At 36.5% G+C, this 13669-nt stretch overlaps 2 protein-coding genes and 1 non-coding gene across 3 annotated transcripts; all 3 read right to left on the reverse strand.

Moving 5' to 3' along the window:
• Positions 1 to 884: 884 nt before the first annotated feature.
• Positions 885 to 2569, reverse strand: LOC130438217 (saxitoxin and tetrodotoxin-binding protein 2). The gene is made up of 6 exons (XM_056770050.1): positions 2409 to 2569; positions 2157 to 2299; positions 1988 to 2052; positions 1793 to 1903; positions 1323 to 1427; positions 885 to 1209 (listed from the first exon to the last, which is right to left on the reverse strand). The coding sequence occupies exons 1-6, from the start codon at positions 2523 to 2525 to the stop codon at positions 1157 to 1159; spliced, it is 594 nt and encodes a 197-aa protein (XP_056626028.1). The 5' UTR covers positions 2526 to 2569; the 3' UTR covers positions 885 to 1156.
• A 1045-nt stretch (positions 2570 to 3614) lies between these two features.
• Positions 3615 to 11905, reverse strand: mmp17b (matrix metallopeptidase 17b). The gene is made up of 12 exons (XM_056770162.1): positions 11876 to 11905; positions 9177 to 9514; positions 8807 to 8939; positions 8577 to 8730; positions 6862 to 6970; positions 6545 to 6722; positions 6243 to 6419; positions 6038 to 6146; positions 5813 to 5886; positions 5302 to 5451; positions 4404 to 4661; positions 3615 to 4081 (listed from the first exon to the last, which is right to left on the reverse strand). Exons 2-12 carry the CDS (start codon positions 9339 to 9341, stop codon positions 3735 to 3737), a joined length of 1854 nt encoding a protein of 617 aa, XP_056626140.1. The 5' UTR covers positions 9342 to 9514; positions 11876 to 11905; the 3' UTR covers positions 3615 to 3734.
• Positions 11906 to 13595: 1690 nt separating this feature from the next.
• On the reverse strand, positions 13596 to 13667 carry trnaa-ugc (transfer RNA alanine (anticodon UGC)). Its single transcript has one exon. It is a non-coding gene; the product is annotated as a tRNA-Ala (tRNA).
• Positions 13668 to 13669: the final 2 nt, after the last annotated feature.

A 13669-nucleotide genomic window follows, 5' to 3' on the forward strand; every position in this document is an offset into this window, starting at 1 on the left:
GATCACACCTCTAGACAGCAAATAGCACCACCCTCCACCTGTCCGGTTCATGCATATTTATCAGTTTAATGCATATTTATGAGAAATCTACCTGCTGGATCAAACTCAGGTAATTGTGAGCTGGGAAGATGGAAAGTAAAAAAACACTCACAAATAATGAAAACAACATGTGGATTTCCCACGTGCACAATTTAAGGATTTAAAGTTAAAGTTTAACCAGTTATAAAAGTAACACATTTGCAGATCAACACAGACTATTGTCTTTCAACTGCAATCGACCATTAAACGTATTTCATATCTACAGTTTACCAGCAGTGGATGTTATTCATTGCAATATAAAAGATAACAATGTGCTTTGTATACTTCAACTTTACCATCTTCTATTTTATTATTAGTGAGATTAAAATTGTATTGAAACATTAATCATTTGCTTGCTTGTTGTGATTTTAGTTTCAAACATATCTGTTTGGCTGCTTGTAAAATTAATAATCTTTTTAACTGATGGTGGATCATCTAGGAATAATTTGAGATTTTTTTTAACAGATTAATTTTTGTGGATTACAGATTTGGAGTAAATGATGACAGAATTTTCACTTCTTTGCTTAAGTATCCCTTTAAGGAATGTATGAAGAGACAACGACCTCTGGTGGTTTTCCTAACTATGAACTTAAACGTCTTCATATGTGTTCTTTTACTTTTTTTACTACAACCCTCTTATTAAACCTTCTTTTTTATACATATAAAAACTTATTAATAAATAAACCTTAGGACGAAATTGATACAAGTAGTAAGTATTATCTACTGTATGACCATACAGTAGGTCTACACTGGTAAAGTGAGATGCAAATCACACAACTCTCCTTTAGAGATGAAAGACACACAACTCCAGAGGGTAAATACATTTATTTCTAGCGAAACCAGACATTTAAGTAAAAATAACATTTTAAAATATTCATATTCTAAACCATCTGACATCTATGATAGATATTTGTGCAATTCAAATTATGTCTTTATGGTGATGAGGGGTTAGTTTGACATACTTATCTTATTACTGTAAACGGCTTATTAAAACACGCACAAGGACAGAAATACAAAGCATTATTTTTTTATAATAATTTTATTTTCTGTCATTTCTAAAAGGTTCCAGCGCTGATAATTAACCTGATTCGTCCACATTCTTCTGGTCAGTCTTTTCCACATTACAGAATTCTGCAATGAGAATAAAAGAATAACATTTCATGTAATTTACATTGTAATTGAGTTTATATTTTGAGAAAAGAAAAAATGTCTAAAATGAATCATAGTCTTTATTTTGCCCACACCTGTTACACCATCATATGAGTACTGGGGTTCTCTTCTGAATCCAAGACACTCAGCTTGTTTCCGGTACAAGGCCAAATCGTTTTCATTTTGGGGACTTTGTCTCTCTGTAGCATCAAAGGAGAAATATCATATCTTAAATTTGTTTTTCAACACTGTCAATCACTGAATATATATTAACTTTGTGAATAATGGCCCGATTTTACAGACATGGCTTAGCTTAGGCCAGAACTAGACCTTGTGAAACTCAAATATTCAAGTGGCATTTATAAAATGCCTGATAAAAAAGACATTAATGGTGTGTATATTGAGACAAAAAGAGGGCAATGACATGTTTTAAGGTGTCAGGGCAAGTTATTATTAGTAAAGACGGCTCAAACATTAATTTTAGTCTAGGTCTAGCCTGAAGCCATTTCTTCGAATCCAGATAAATCTAATGTTATGAACAGTCTACACACCATACGTAACTTACTGAAAAAGTAGAGCGACTTAATGGTCTCATTTTTTACTTTGCTGATAAAGCTCATGGTGAAGCAGTCAGAACATGACGGTAACAATTTGCCCTCTGTCAATGTGTCATTCTCTATGAACCAAAAACAGTATATATTGTATTAAAACTCAGAAAATCAGTTTCTTAAATGAAATAAAACATGTTTAGTTAACTTACCAATACGGTAAAGTGTACTGTCTTTAACAGTTGTGTTATCGGTCTGATAATCACACTTTCCTGCTCTAATGGGGTCAGTTAATCAAATATTAGTAAATTATTGAAAACACTGGTCATATTGAGTTAACCAGAACATGTTAACAAGGAACGTATTGTTCTAAACTCTTACAGCATGTTCCCCTGACTGATGGTGAATGTGTCTGCATGAGAACCGGGACCAAAAAATATCCACGAGCTGTTCAGAGTGTTCAGAATGCTTGTGAACAAATGGTGATCAGCTATGCCCTCAAGGAAGATCCATTTCCCCATGATCTGGTTAAAAGATAAAACAGCAATGCAATAACAGTCTGACAATTGAGATATGGCTAACCATTAGACAAATGTTGTATGTCATTTTAATTGACAAAAATAGTGCACTTACACTTTTGTAGACATCTTCCAGGATGAGTGGTTTTGTGACCTCTTCGCACTTTAAGACATTGGCCTGACTTATACTGAACAGGCATAGAAGAGCAGCTGAGAACAACCTGTTAGACATTGTAGAGCTTCTAAAGGAACAATTCAGATTATTTTGTAGGATTGCCAGTGCGGTACGAGTGCCTTATGTAGACCTGCCTGCAACATCTTATCACCTGGTTTCTCCGAAGTGATGCAATAGGGGGACCTGTTCCAGTAAACTGGAATTAAAAATGTGGACTTTGAGGAGCAGTACAGTCACAGCAGCAACACTGGAAACACAATCATTTAATGCAAAAAAATATATATTTAAAGACATAATTCACCCGAAAACTTTGTATTGCAGAACACAAAAATAAGTTATTTTGAAAAATGTTGGTAACCAAACAACACTGGACCCCACCAACCTCCATTGTATGGACACAAAACCACTCAAAAGTCTAAAACAGGCTTTAAATGACATGAGGTTGAATAAAGGCTGACAGAATGTTCATTTTTGGGTGAACTTTCCCTTTAAAAATATTTCAATGGATCATATATATTCAAGCAAATGAAATGTATTATTTATGGTTCTGATTCCATGTTCTGTTTCGCAGAAACAGTTTTTCTGGTTCACAGAATAGACCGTCACTACTGAATTACTATCTTATTGTCAAATCTTTCACACTGTCTAATTTAGTATAACACTGTAACGTCTTACATTTGCCAGCATAGATTGACCTTCGATCACACAATATTTTACAAAGACATTATTAATTAAATCACATTTGAACCAAGAGATCTTTTGATCTCACTCTATAACACTAGTCCACTCAATTATCATAATCAAAATCTCCCAGACATTAAAATGTAATATAGGTGTTTTGCCAAGCCACATAAGCTTTATTTGACAGACAAACTTAACTGTTAATCATTACCATTGGGTCATTTGGTAGTGTTTGTGTTATACTGTGGATTACAAAATCAGAGGAAATTCCTGCAGGATTTACCGAACCTCAAATTTCCTAAACCTTCTGACCACAATATTTTCACGACCTCAGTCATTTAAAAATCAGTTTCTAATTTTTTATATTTATATATATATATATATATATATATTTAATCAAGTTATGTAAAACCAATCACTCTTTGAAAGGCAAATGACCAAATTTATCGAGCAAAGAAACTTCCCAAAGCGCAGAACAGAACATGAAAATGAAAAACTATTTTTATATTGGGGTGGGAGATACTGCTACAGAATACTGATCTTGCATACCCCTCAGAAAATGTTGCGCCCCTATCTGTGACTATGTTAAAGTGACAGATAAAAAGTCATAGCCAGCAGGAATAAAACAGGCAGTAGTAACAGTGTGTGTCCAGTAGAGGTCACTGCAGTATTCAGACATGGACAATCCCAGTGATGATGTTTATCTCTGTCTGTTTCATCTTTGTGCCTAATCTGATCGACTATTCTCTCTCCTTTCTGTTTACGAAGTTCCTGTTGACCAAAGTGAGAGATCAATGAGATGTCATCGGGGCTATAAGGCTGAGGGCAGTCAAACCAATCAGTGGCCAGAGGGCGGGGGTATCCCTCTTCAGGGGTGGAGCCAGGGTGAGCAAATTTCCAATAGGAATTGCCTTTGAAAACGTAGGTTGAACCTGAATGACAAAGAATAAAAACATACAAATACGTCAGGATTCACCGATAAATACTTTAGCTTGTGTTATTTCAAACCTGTATGACTTCTTTATTCTGTAGAGGACAAAAGAAGATATTGTGAAGAATGCTGTTAACCGCACAACATTGACTTCTATTGTATGGAAACAAAAACACAGAGACATCATATCTAAGAAATCTTCTTCTGTGTTCCACCGAATTAAGTCATGTACGGGTTTTGAACAACATGAGGGTGAATTAATGTTGACAGAATTATGATTTGTTGATGAACTATTCCTTTAATATCAGAGGTCAAATACACACCTTTAAAATGTCCATCCTCGTCTCTCTCGTCATTCTCTGTGATAATGCCGTTCACTCCTCCTTTAATGAGCTCACTCCAGACTTCACTTTCCTCTTGGTTTCCCCCCTTTTCTCTTTCTTCACTCATGGACCCCCACACCACACCCTGGGTAGGATCCCAGTGCAGTCCTTGCCAACTTCCTTGTGAATCTTCTGGATCCAGAGACTGTGGAAAGCCTTCTTGAAGTGACAGATCCTTGAACAGCCAAATATGGGACTCTGTACATGTACAATACAAACAAAACCGTTGGTCGAACTGATGTACTTGTAACCACATAAAGGCAACATTAACTAGATTTTAAAGGGGTCGAATGACACGGCTAAAACGAATATATTGTTTTAGATGTAATGCAATGTGTCTACACGATTGAAGGTTCAAAAACGCTGTATTTTCCACATACCGTGCATGTTTGTATCTCCTCTTTGCCCCTCCTCTCTGGAACACGCAGATTTTTTACAAAGCTCATCGCTTTGAAAAGCGAGGTGTATTATGATTGGCCAGTTAATCAGTGCGTAGTGATTGGTCGAATACTGCAAGCGTGTGACGGAAATGTAACCCCTCTTACCATATTTGGAACATCAGGTTCCATAGCAATTTTACTAACACATACGCCCATCTTACTTGCGCATACATTTGGGTGTTCTTGGTCAAATCATACAACGAACTGACGTAGATTTGTGGGGGTGTGGTTACACCAGGCAGGTCAGGGTGAGCATCCGCTTTTAGAATGCATTTTTTTTTCCGACACTTTAGTTTTGGCAATTTTACATGTCTAATACATGCATGGACAACTTATATCACAGCAAAGACAGAGAAAAACACGTATTCACACCATTTAAAGGGTGTTGGATAACTGACCACTAATAAAGATGATGGCATGATCCGCGTTCCTCTCCAGAACAGCTCGCAGAGGAGGAAGTGGAGATGGAAGAGCAGACCAGAGTCTCTGTATAGAAACAGCCCGGATTGAAACCAGACCACCTCTGCTCACACGCCACATATACTGCCCTGCAGAAAGAATGAGAGAGAGAAACTACGTTTATATTAATCAGTTTTCAGTCTATTTTTTTGGAAGATGCAAACTTTTGCTGTATATCGTCATCTTGGGTTGAAACGTAAAAATGCAGGTTACTTAATGTACTTATCTTAACTTGGATTAAAGTCAAACTTTCCAAATAAATTAGCCTTTCAACTCAGATTATGAATCATTACTATAAACCTACCAATGAGAATCAGTATAAGATAAGGATCATTTTTTATTTAAATGTGGATTTGTATGTACTTGCTCAGTACTTGAGCTAAGAGATTTCATCTTACATTTCTAAGTTATCTTTAAAAATGTTTTTTATATAAATACAGAAAAATCAACCTTTGAAAAAGAAGATCTCTCCTCGGATCTTGGCAACGGCATCGAAACTGGTGTTACAGCGATCCACAGAACTTCTTAAGACAAGAAAACCGAGATTTGTTTTCTTTACATCACAATTATTGAAATAATTTGAATTTATTTTAACTATAACAAATACTTCTTGGCTAACAAAAATTCGAAAACAAATCAAAATCACATCTTTGTGATTAAAGTGACATTTGCAACCTGTCAAAATGGCCGTTTGTGAGTCTGTGTACACTTCCATGTCGATGTCGCATTTGGGGTTCCGTTACAACAAGAGGTCTGTCAGTTGGAATATGGTTCCCCCTCTGACCTAAATTCAAAAACAAACAGAAAATATTATTTTCAGTCTTCACATAAAATTACACGTCTGTGAATGAGCTTTCAAAGAATAAGACAAGAGATTTACCATAAAGGGCTATTATATGCTGAAGGTCATGATGTCCCAGGCGGAAGTGTAAGGGGTCTCCCAGGGGTCCCTGGTAGTACGGCCGCATTACAGATTGTCGTGCTGACGAATGGGTAAGTCCGAGGGAGTGACCGAGCTCATGCACGAGCACTGTGAACAGATCAGTCCCCTCCGTTGCTATTTGCAGATAAACACAAAATTAAGAATGATGTAAATCTAATCCAGATCACCCTGTTGAGGTTAATTTTGCGCTACTAAACTTCTGACTATATTGCTTACCAATGAATTTTTCGTGAACTTACCTGGTTGTCTAAAGGCCCATTCCTCCTCTGCATCCAGGTGAACTCCACCCGCCCTGTCTGGATCTGACGGAAAGAACGCATGGCCTACAGATCCACCTGCACCATCAAAGGGAAATCCATCTCCATGGGGACCATGCAAGAAATCGATCTGGAAGTCAGCCCCCTCTGGTCCTCGCACCTATTGGTTAAAAATGTGTGACTAAAGTGTTGAACGTGTATTTACATTGAATAAACAAATTTAAAAAGATTTACTTTTTATAGTAAATAAAACATCGTATCATTTGCAGGTCAGAGAAGTCTTTAAAGTAACACACAACCTCATGGAACTCAAGCTGTGTTGGATCAGCCCACACTCTCAGCGAGTAGTACACCAGGGAGCGAATTATTTCACGGGACAGTTTGGAGGATGCTGGGTAAGAGCGCAACCTGAGGAGATCAGAAGAAAAAAGCTCTAAAAGGAACTCAAATTTAGCTCAAACTCTTATTACCTATTGACTATGAAAATGACGGACCGGTGATAGACTGGAGCTGCTGTTTCATTTATATTGTTGTATTATTTTGAGGGCAACAAATTAATAAAATCATAAATGACAGGCATCAGTCAACAACAAAAAAATATTTGATAAGAACTGTAAAGCATTTACATCCTACAGGAAAAAAAGGATTCAACATGTTGTGTTTAGAAAGGGAATGTGTTCATGTATCAGTCTACCTCTTAAGTTAACCGCTTGTGATTTTGTTTCCATATTTTGTTTTGAACGTTCTATGTACAGTAAGGGATGGTTTGGAAACAGTGCAGATCCTAAGATTTTTTTACATCTATTTTAATAAGTATCTTATCGCGTATAGTTGTGCCTAAATTAAATAAATATATTTTCGACTCGGATAACATTTTCAAAGGAAATGCACAACAAATATAGATATGTTAAGGAAAATTCTGTGAAAATGTCAACCAAATTTATCAAGTTTTTACTATTGTAACAGCACAGATTTGAACATTTGATGGTTCAAATACCCATGTGAGATCTCTCTTCAAATTTGTAAACCATTTGTTTTATTTTTAGTGCGTCATTTTTTATAGTCAGCTAAGTGCTATTTTCAGGATTGTCACATCATAAATGCTACATATTCCTCTTAAATGGACACATGAAAATGAATATAAAGCAACTATTTTACGTTCTATAAAGGGGCATCCCTTCTCCATTCATTGGGTATTATTGCTTTAGGATTGTGCATTTTATTTTATAGAAATCCTACAGTTTATCGTCTCCCAAAAACATCCATAACGCATATTTATTTAACCTTTAAAAAAAAAAAAAATTCATAGACTGACATTTTGTAATGTTTAGTCTGTTTAGTAAAATATAAACAGATGGTTCAATATAATCGTAATAAATTCATTCTCTGAGTATTTTTATGTCACGTCCATAACACTGGAATTGCCCTTACCTGATCTGGTGTTCCCCATTAGATTAGTTTGTTTCCGAACTCTGGGGTAGTACCTTGGGCGGAACTGTCGGCTAACTGCTTTAGTTTAGTTTGCTTAAATATAGTCTTGATTATTTAAAAGTCCTCTGATGGCCAGCAGGTGGTAGTCAGTTTACCCCATCGTCTCACAAAGAGTTAGAAGTAAGGCCCTAGATTTTTTTAAATCTATTTCAAGTGTCTAATGGAGAACGCTGGTGCCTTAATTATATGAATTAAATGACAGAAATTAATTGTGTCATGTGTTTCTAGTTGACAAACATACATACATAGAATTGTACATCAATTACAATTTTACAAGTGTGCACTTGCAAATCTATTCACTCCCATCGATTTGCAATTTTTATTATTTGAACTGTGATTTTTTTAACTTCTAGTATTCACATGCACAACACAAGTAATGAACTCAGAAACACTAGGTACTTGGTCACTGTGTGTTTGGATTTTCTACACAACCTTACTTTCTTATGATATTGTGTCCTAGCTACAAATTGTGTCCAAGCCGCTAAAGGCAGACAGGGCCAAATATAAAAATAATCATTCTGACCTCCAGTTGATACTTCGTCTGGCCCAGGTAGACACGGCCCTTTTAATCCTCTGACTCTTTGCATCACTGTGTAAGGCTGACAATTGAACAGATTGGTCACCCTCATCTGGGAGTGAACATCGAGGGGTCTGAATTAACTGAAGTGTCTCTTCATCTGTGACAGGAAAGAGGAACAATTTAATAATGTAAATTTTATAGGCCTTACAAAGGAAAAACAAGGCTTTTCATACCTAAAACTCCAGTGTCATCCAAACCAGCAAATCTCTGCATTTGCTTCACAGCTTGAGTGACGGCTGTCCAGGCCTGTAACTGACCTGTAGAGGGATCAGGGGGCGGGAGGTATCCATATTTTGTGAGCCAATCCTGCCGAAAAATAGTATCACACATGAAACCATAAAATCACTTCATTTATAATTATACTTAACTGTATATAATGATACAACTTCAACACTCTAAATACGATCCCCAAAAATGTTTAAATTCGACCCAACTGTTAGTAAAAGCAGCACAGCATTTTTTTGAGTAAAGGGGACTTCCAATTATTAATTGTAATGCAGAAATACACATAAAAATACATAACATTGCAATGTATGCTCTTACCACAAGTTTGATACTCTCATCTTCTGTTGGTTTAATAGTGGGTGAAGTAGTAGGCGTTACAGTGCTGGTCAAGCTGGCTGGTTCATCCTTCCCAGCTGTTCCATCAATTTCCAATGTGTGTCCACATATGCAGACAACAACAGCTGTCCAAAACACTGTCATCATACTTAAAGAACATACATCATCTGTTTGGAACTCTTTACCAACAAAACCAATGGCAATTTTTGATAGAGATTAATAAATAGCAATCCTTTTCAGTCCAGAGGTGACTCTGAAGATGTCATCTTTGGTGAATCTGGTCTGCCTTGTGTTGAAGAATTGTAGAATTGATGCCAGCACTGTAAATACACAATGTAGGGATTATATTGTGATCAATATAATCACAATTAGGGTCTATAGGGTCTATTAATAGGAGTAAAAATGCAATCACAATAGTAAAGTCCATATAACATATCTATTGCAGGTCAACCCATATGTAGTGTATGGATCAAGCCATTCAACCTCTCACTCCCTTTTGTCTAGGTATTAAGATCACATCTTCAAAGACCATAGCAGACCTAGCTCCATGGGGTCTGGTTTTAGGGTTTCAACTCTCAAAGATAGTGTGATAACCATTTGGTTTCCCTGTAGGATGTTTACGACTCATAGACTTCAAAGCGTAAGTAATTAAGTCTGTGTCTCATCTCTAACTTACCATCTGAGGCTAACCAGAGAAACTTCTCTGACAAATAGGAACTTATTTGATTTAAACTATTCTTCTCTGTAAATGTATCTAAATGTCTAGGTTGTGTGTTGTCGCTCGTGCTATGTATTTGTTAGATATGCAAGTTTTGATTCAGGGTTCATTTGACGTATTCATACGTTCACAGTTCAATGCCTTGCATGTTTCATATGTAACTACACATCTTTGAATTCCCTATATGATGAGCTATGTTATAAAAAACATAGCACACATCATACTATGCCCATAACTAAGTTTAGGTATTAAACGCAAACTGACCAAACTGTCAGAGCTATGCAAATGAGGTGCCATGAGAAACAAAGGATCTTTCTTAGGCCCCCTTTTCACTTTCATGGCATTGGCCCGCAGACCATCTGGGGGCAGGGCAGGTATGCATTTAAAACACCATCACCGAACCATGTTTTAGAGTGGACTTTTGGAATCACAAAAGGAAAAGAAAGAGGACGAGAAGACACTCCAAGGGACTCCCCTCTGGGGAGTCCGTTTAGGCCATGGAACTTTGGACTCAGAACCCAAACTCAGCGTTTCAACAGGACTGCATTCTGAAACCATTCAAGATTTCCATCAACGCGCATACAGATATTGGTCCAACAACAATATTGCAAGTATCCGTTTCTAAATATAGATTAGCTGCGTTAAGATCGTGCCTCTTTGTTAAAGATGATTTTAATGGTTTTCAGACATGTTTTTAATAAAAACCCATAAAGGCATTTGTGATGGGTTCTCTTTGTTCACGCTCACAAACTTGGTCACTTAAACTGTGTTTCGATCTATGCTACCTCTGCTCTTAAATTTTGTTTGGTAAAGTCACGTTACTTATGGTCATGAGATAACGTTAGTGTATAAATCATTGATGCATTTGCTGGACGAATACATATAGGATTTGTATCACTATACTGCTAATCAGAATTGTAAAATATGTATGTGTAATGACGATTATTATACATATTTGCCTTTGAGCTAAACTAATTCCTTGACTGAATTTGACGTTTTAACAACTCATTTCATACATGTTTGATCTTGATAGATCTGGTGGAGAATCTTATTTGATGAGTAAACTCATCCGTAATTTAACAAGCAGCTAAAAACGCTACACATAGTAAAGTCCACCAAGAGGATTTATGTGTTTCATTTTCTAAAACATGTAAAAGAGATGGAACTCAGGGAACTGAACCTTTGATTAAATAAAGAGGTGTCATTTAATTAAAGAAATGGGGATGTGGCTCCAAGTTGTAAGATTAAAAGAAAACGGGGGGCATGCGGGTATGTAAGGAAGAGTTATGGAATAATGGAATTAAATGAAAGTGCTGGTGTCTCAGGGGACAACTACAGAGGACACGTAAAAAGGGGAGTGACGGGAATGATGCGAAAAACGGGAAATGACACATTTATAAGAAAATAAGGAAAACATGTTCTGCAGCCACATATAGAAAGTAGATCCTGTATTGATAAACAAATAAATGTAGGACTATCTTATCTGTTATGACTTATGATCAAAATAGTGATACTGTCTGCGCACGATTACAAGCTTCCCCTGGCTGGGTCAGTGGAAACCCAAGTCTGTAGTGAAAACATATGCAATATTTTTCAATTTGTGCAAAACGTCCTGCTGAATTAAAGTGGGTCTCTGTTATAATTCATTTCAACATAGTCATGTGTTTGAGGATGTTTTGGACTGCCTAACAATACTATAGACAAACATCTGCTCTCTATTTAAATACAAATCTTTTATTTTGCAATGTCGGCCAAAAACAAAGATTGTAGTTCTGCTTCATATACTTGGTACATATTTTTCTAAATAACTTGCATTTTATATGACAACAGGATTATAATCAAAATCGTTTAAACTCAAATCATTTACACAACAGCAATGATAAATGACTAGAGTTACATACACTGAGAACAAAAATAAAAGCAATTATTTAAATCACAACATAGAAAAACAAGACTTGCTTACCTTACCACGTTCAACAACTTCAGACTCTTTCCTCAGTTGCACTCGCATGCTCTGTGCTGCTTGCCCTCCTTCTCTTGAACAGATGTATTCCTCTCATCTCCTCAACCCCTCCCTCCCTTTCTGCCTCTGCACTTGCACAATGGACTCCTAATACCCCCCTCAATAACGTCCCACCCATCCCTGCTAAGTGCATCAGGCATTTGTCACTATCTCTCTCTCTCTCTGTGCTTGAAAGATGCCAGTGTGAAAAAGCCTCTTTTATATCGCGTGAGGAGATTTAGAGATGCTGTGGGCTCTAAATGGAAGTGACCAGCCTCAAACGATTTAAATATAGACTTGAATATGCCTCATTAAATAATAGACACAATTAAAGTGATAATAATGTTTAAATATACATACTAACATGTGGATCTTTTTATTTTGAAACCAAGATCCACTGCCAGATTACTTTTCTACTTGCGAGTGGATATGTTTGGATTAAATCCTCTTAACGAAAGGATTAAAAAAATTAAAAATAAAGATTTGAACTGATCCAGCTAAATGCATTGTTTGCTGTTGGATGTCTGATGCCAAATAGCTCAGTGATATGTAGTCTATCCCACTGTTATTATTTCTTATTTGAAAAATGTTATGATGAAAAACATGTTTAGGGGTTATCAGATAAAACATTCGTTTTAATTAATAATGAAAATGGTGACGATTTTGTGCAGGGATTCTTAAATATTTTGAACATAAATGTTAACTCTTGTATTATGACAGCGAGCAACAGAGAAAAGCACATTTCCAGATGTGCTATCTGTGTTTTTTCTCTATAATTCTGAGGAGTGAGTCCCATGAGAATGGTTGGATTGAAAAAGCATACTTACGAGGGCAAGTGAGGCGTGCGCTGGATGTTTATAGTGGAACTTGACCTGGCTGTTCTGCTAAACTTCTCAGTGTATAACCTGTACTAGAGAATTTAGGGACAGAAACCTTATCACCTCACCTCTTGATTTCATTGAAAAACAACAATCCAACATATTTAAAACAGTTTTTTGTAACTTGAAAAACAAGTCAAATTATTTTCATTATAGAACAGCAAAAGCGGAGGGGGTTGTTGCCTTGTTGCCCCGGATACGATTCTTGACACCCACGAACGGGCCAGGTCAAAGTGTGTGAACTTGAGGGCAGATGGGTAGTGTTCAATGTATTTTTAGAATGATGCACATGGCAGGAAGTTTATCCGTGAATGAATGTGTGTGTTCGAAAGAAAGTGATCGGACACCACAAAAGACCAAGTGACCTTCCATGTCTCCAAGACAACCGAGATCTCTTTTGGAGAACTTAGCCACACAGATATTCATTGTAAATCCAGGACATGGGCCTCAGTATTGCTCATTTAGGGGCGGCATTGGAATTCCTTACTAAAGACCCCTCTGACTAATAATAAAACATATATGTCTACAGTTTGTCACTTATCTTTTTATGTTTTCGGAATGACACATTGGCAATTACTAAATAAATGTCTGTTTAATGAATATGCAGTATATAAATGTCACATAAGAAATTCCTTGTAAATTTCTTGTGACGTATTCTACACATTTTTGACATTGTACATCAACAAAACAAATACTGTAAGGTATTGCAATAGCATTTAAAGCAAAATAGCTCAGGGACAATTATACTAGGTATCTGCATTTACAATTGACGGGTACGTAACAGAAAAAAAGAAATGAAAAAGTGGAGATGCCGGGGATTGAACCCGGGGCCTCATACATGCAAAGCATGCGCTCTACCACTGAGCTACATCCCCTC

The sequence above is a fragment of the Triplophysa dalaica genome, chromosome 16 (assembly GCF_015846415.1).
Source record: "Triplophysa dalaica isolate WHDGS20190420 chromosome 16, ASM1584641v1, whole genome shotgun sequence".
In the NCBI taxonomy this organism is placed as follows: domain Eukaryota; kingdom Metazoa; phylum Chordata; class Actinopteri; order Cypriniformes; family Nemacheilidae; genus Triplophysa; species Triplophysa dalaica.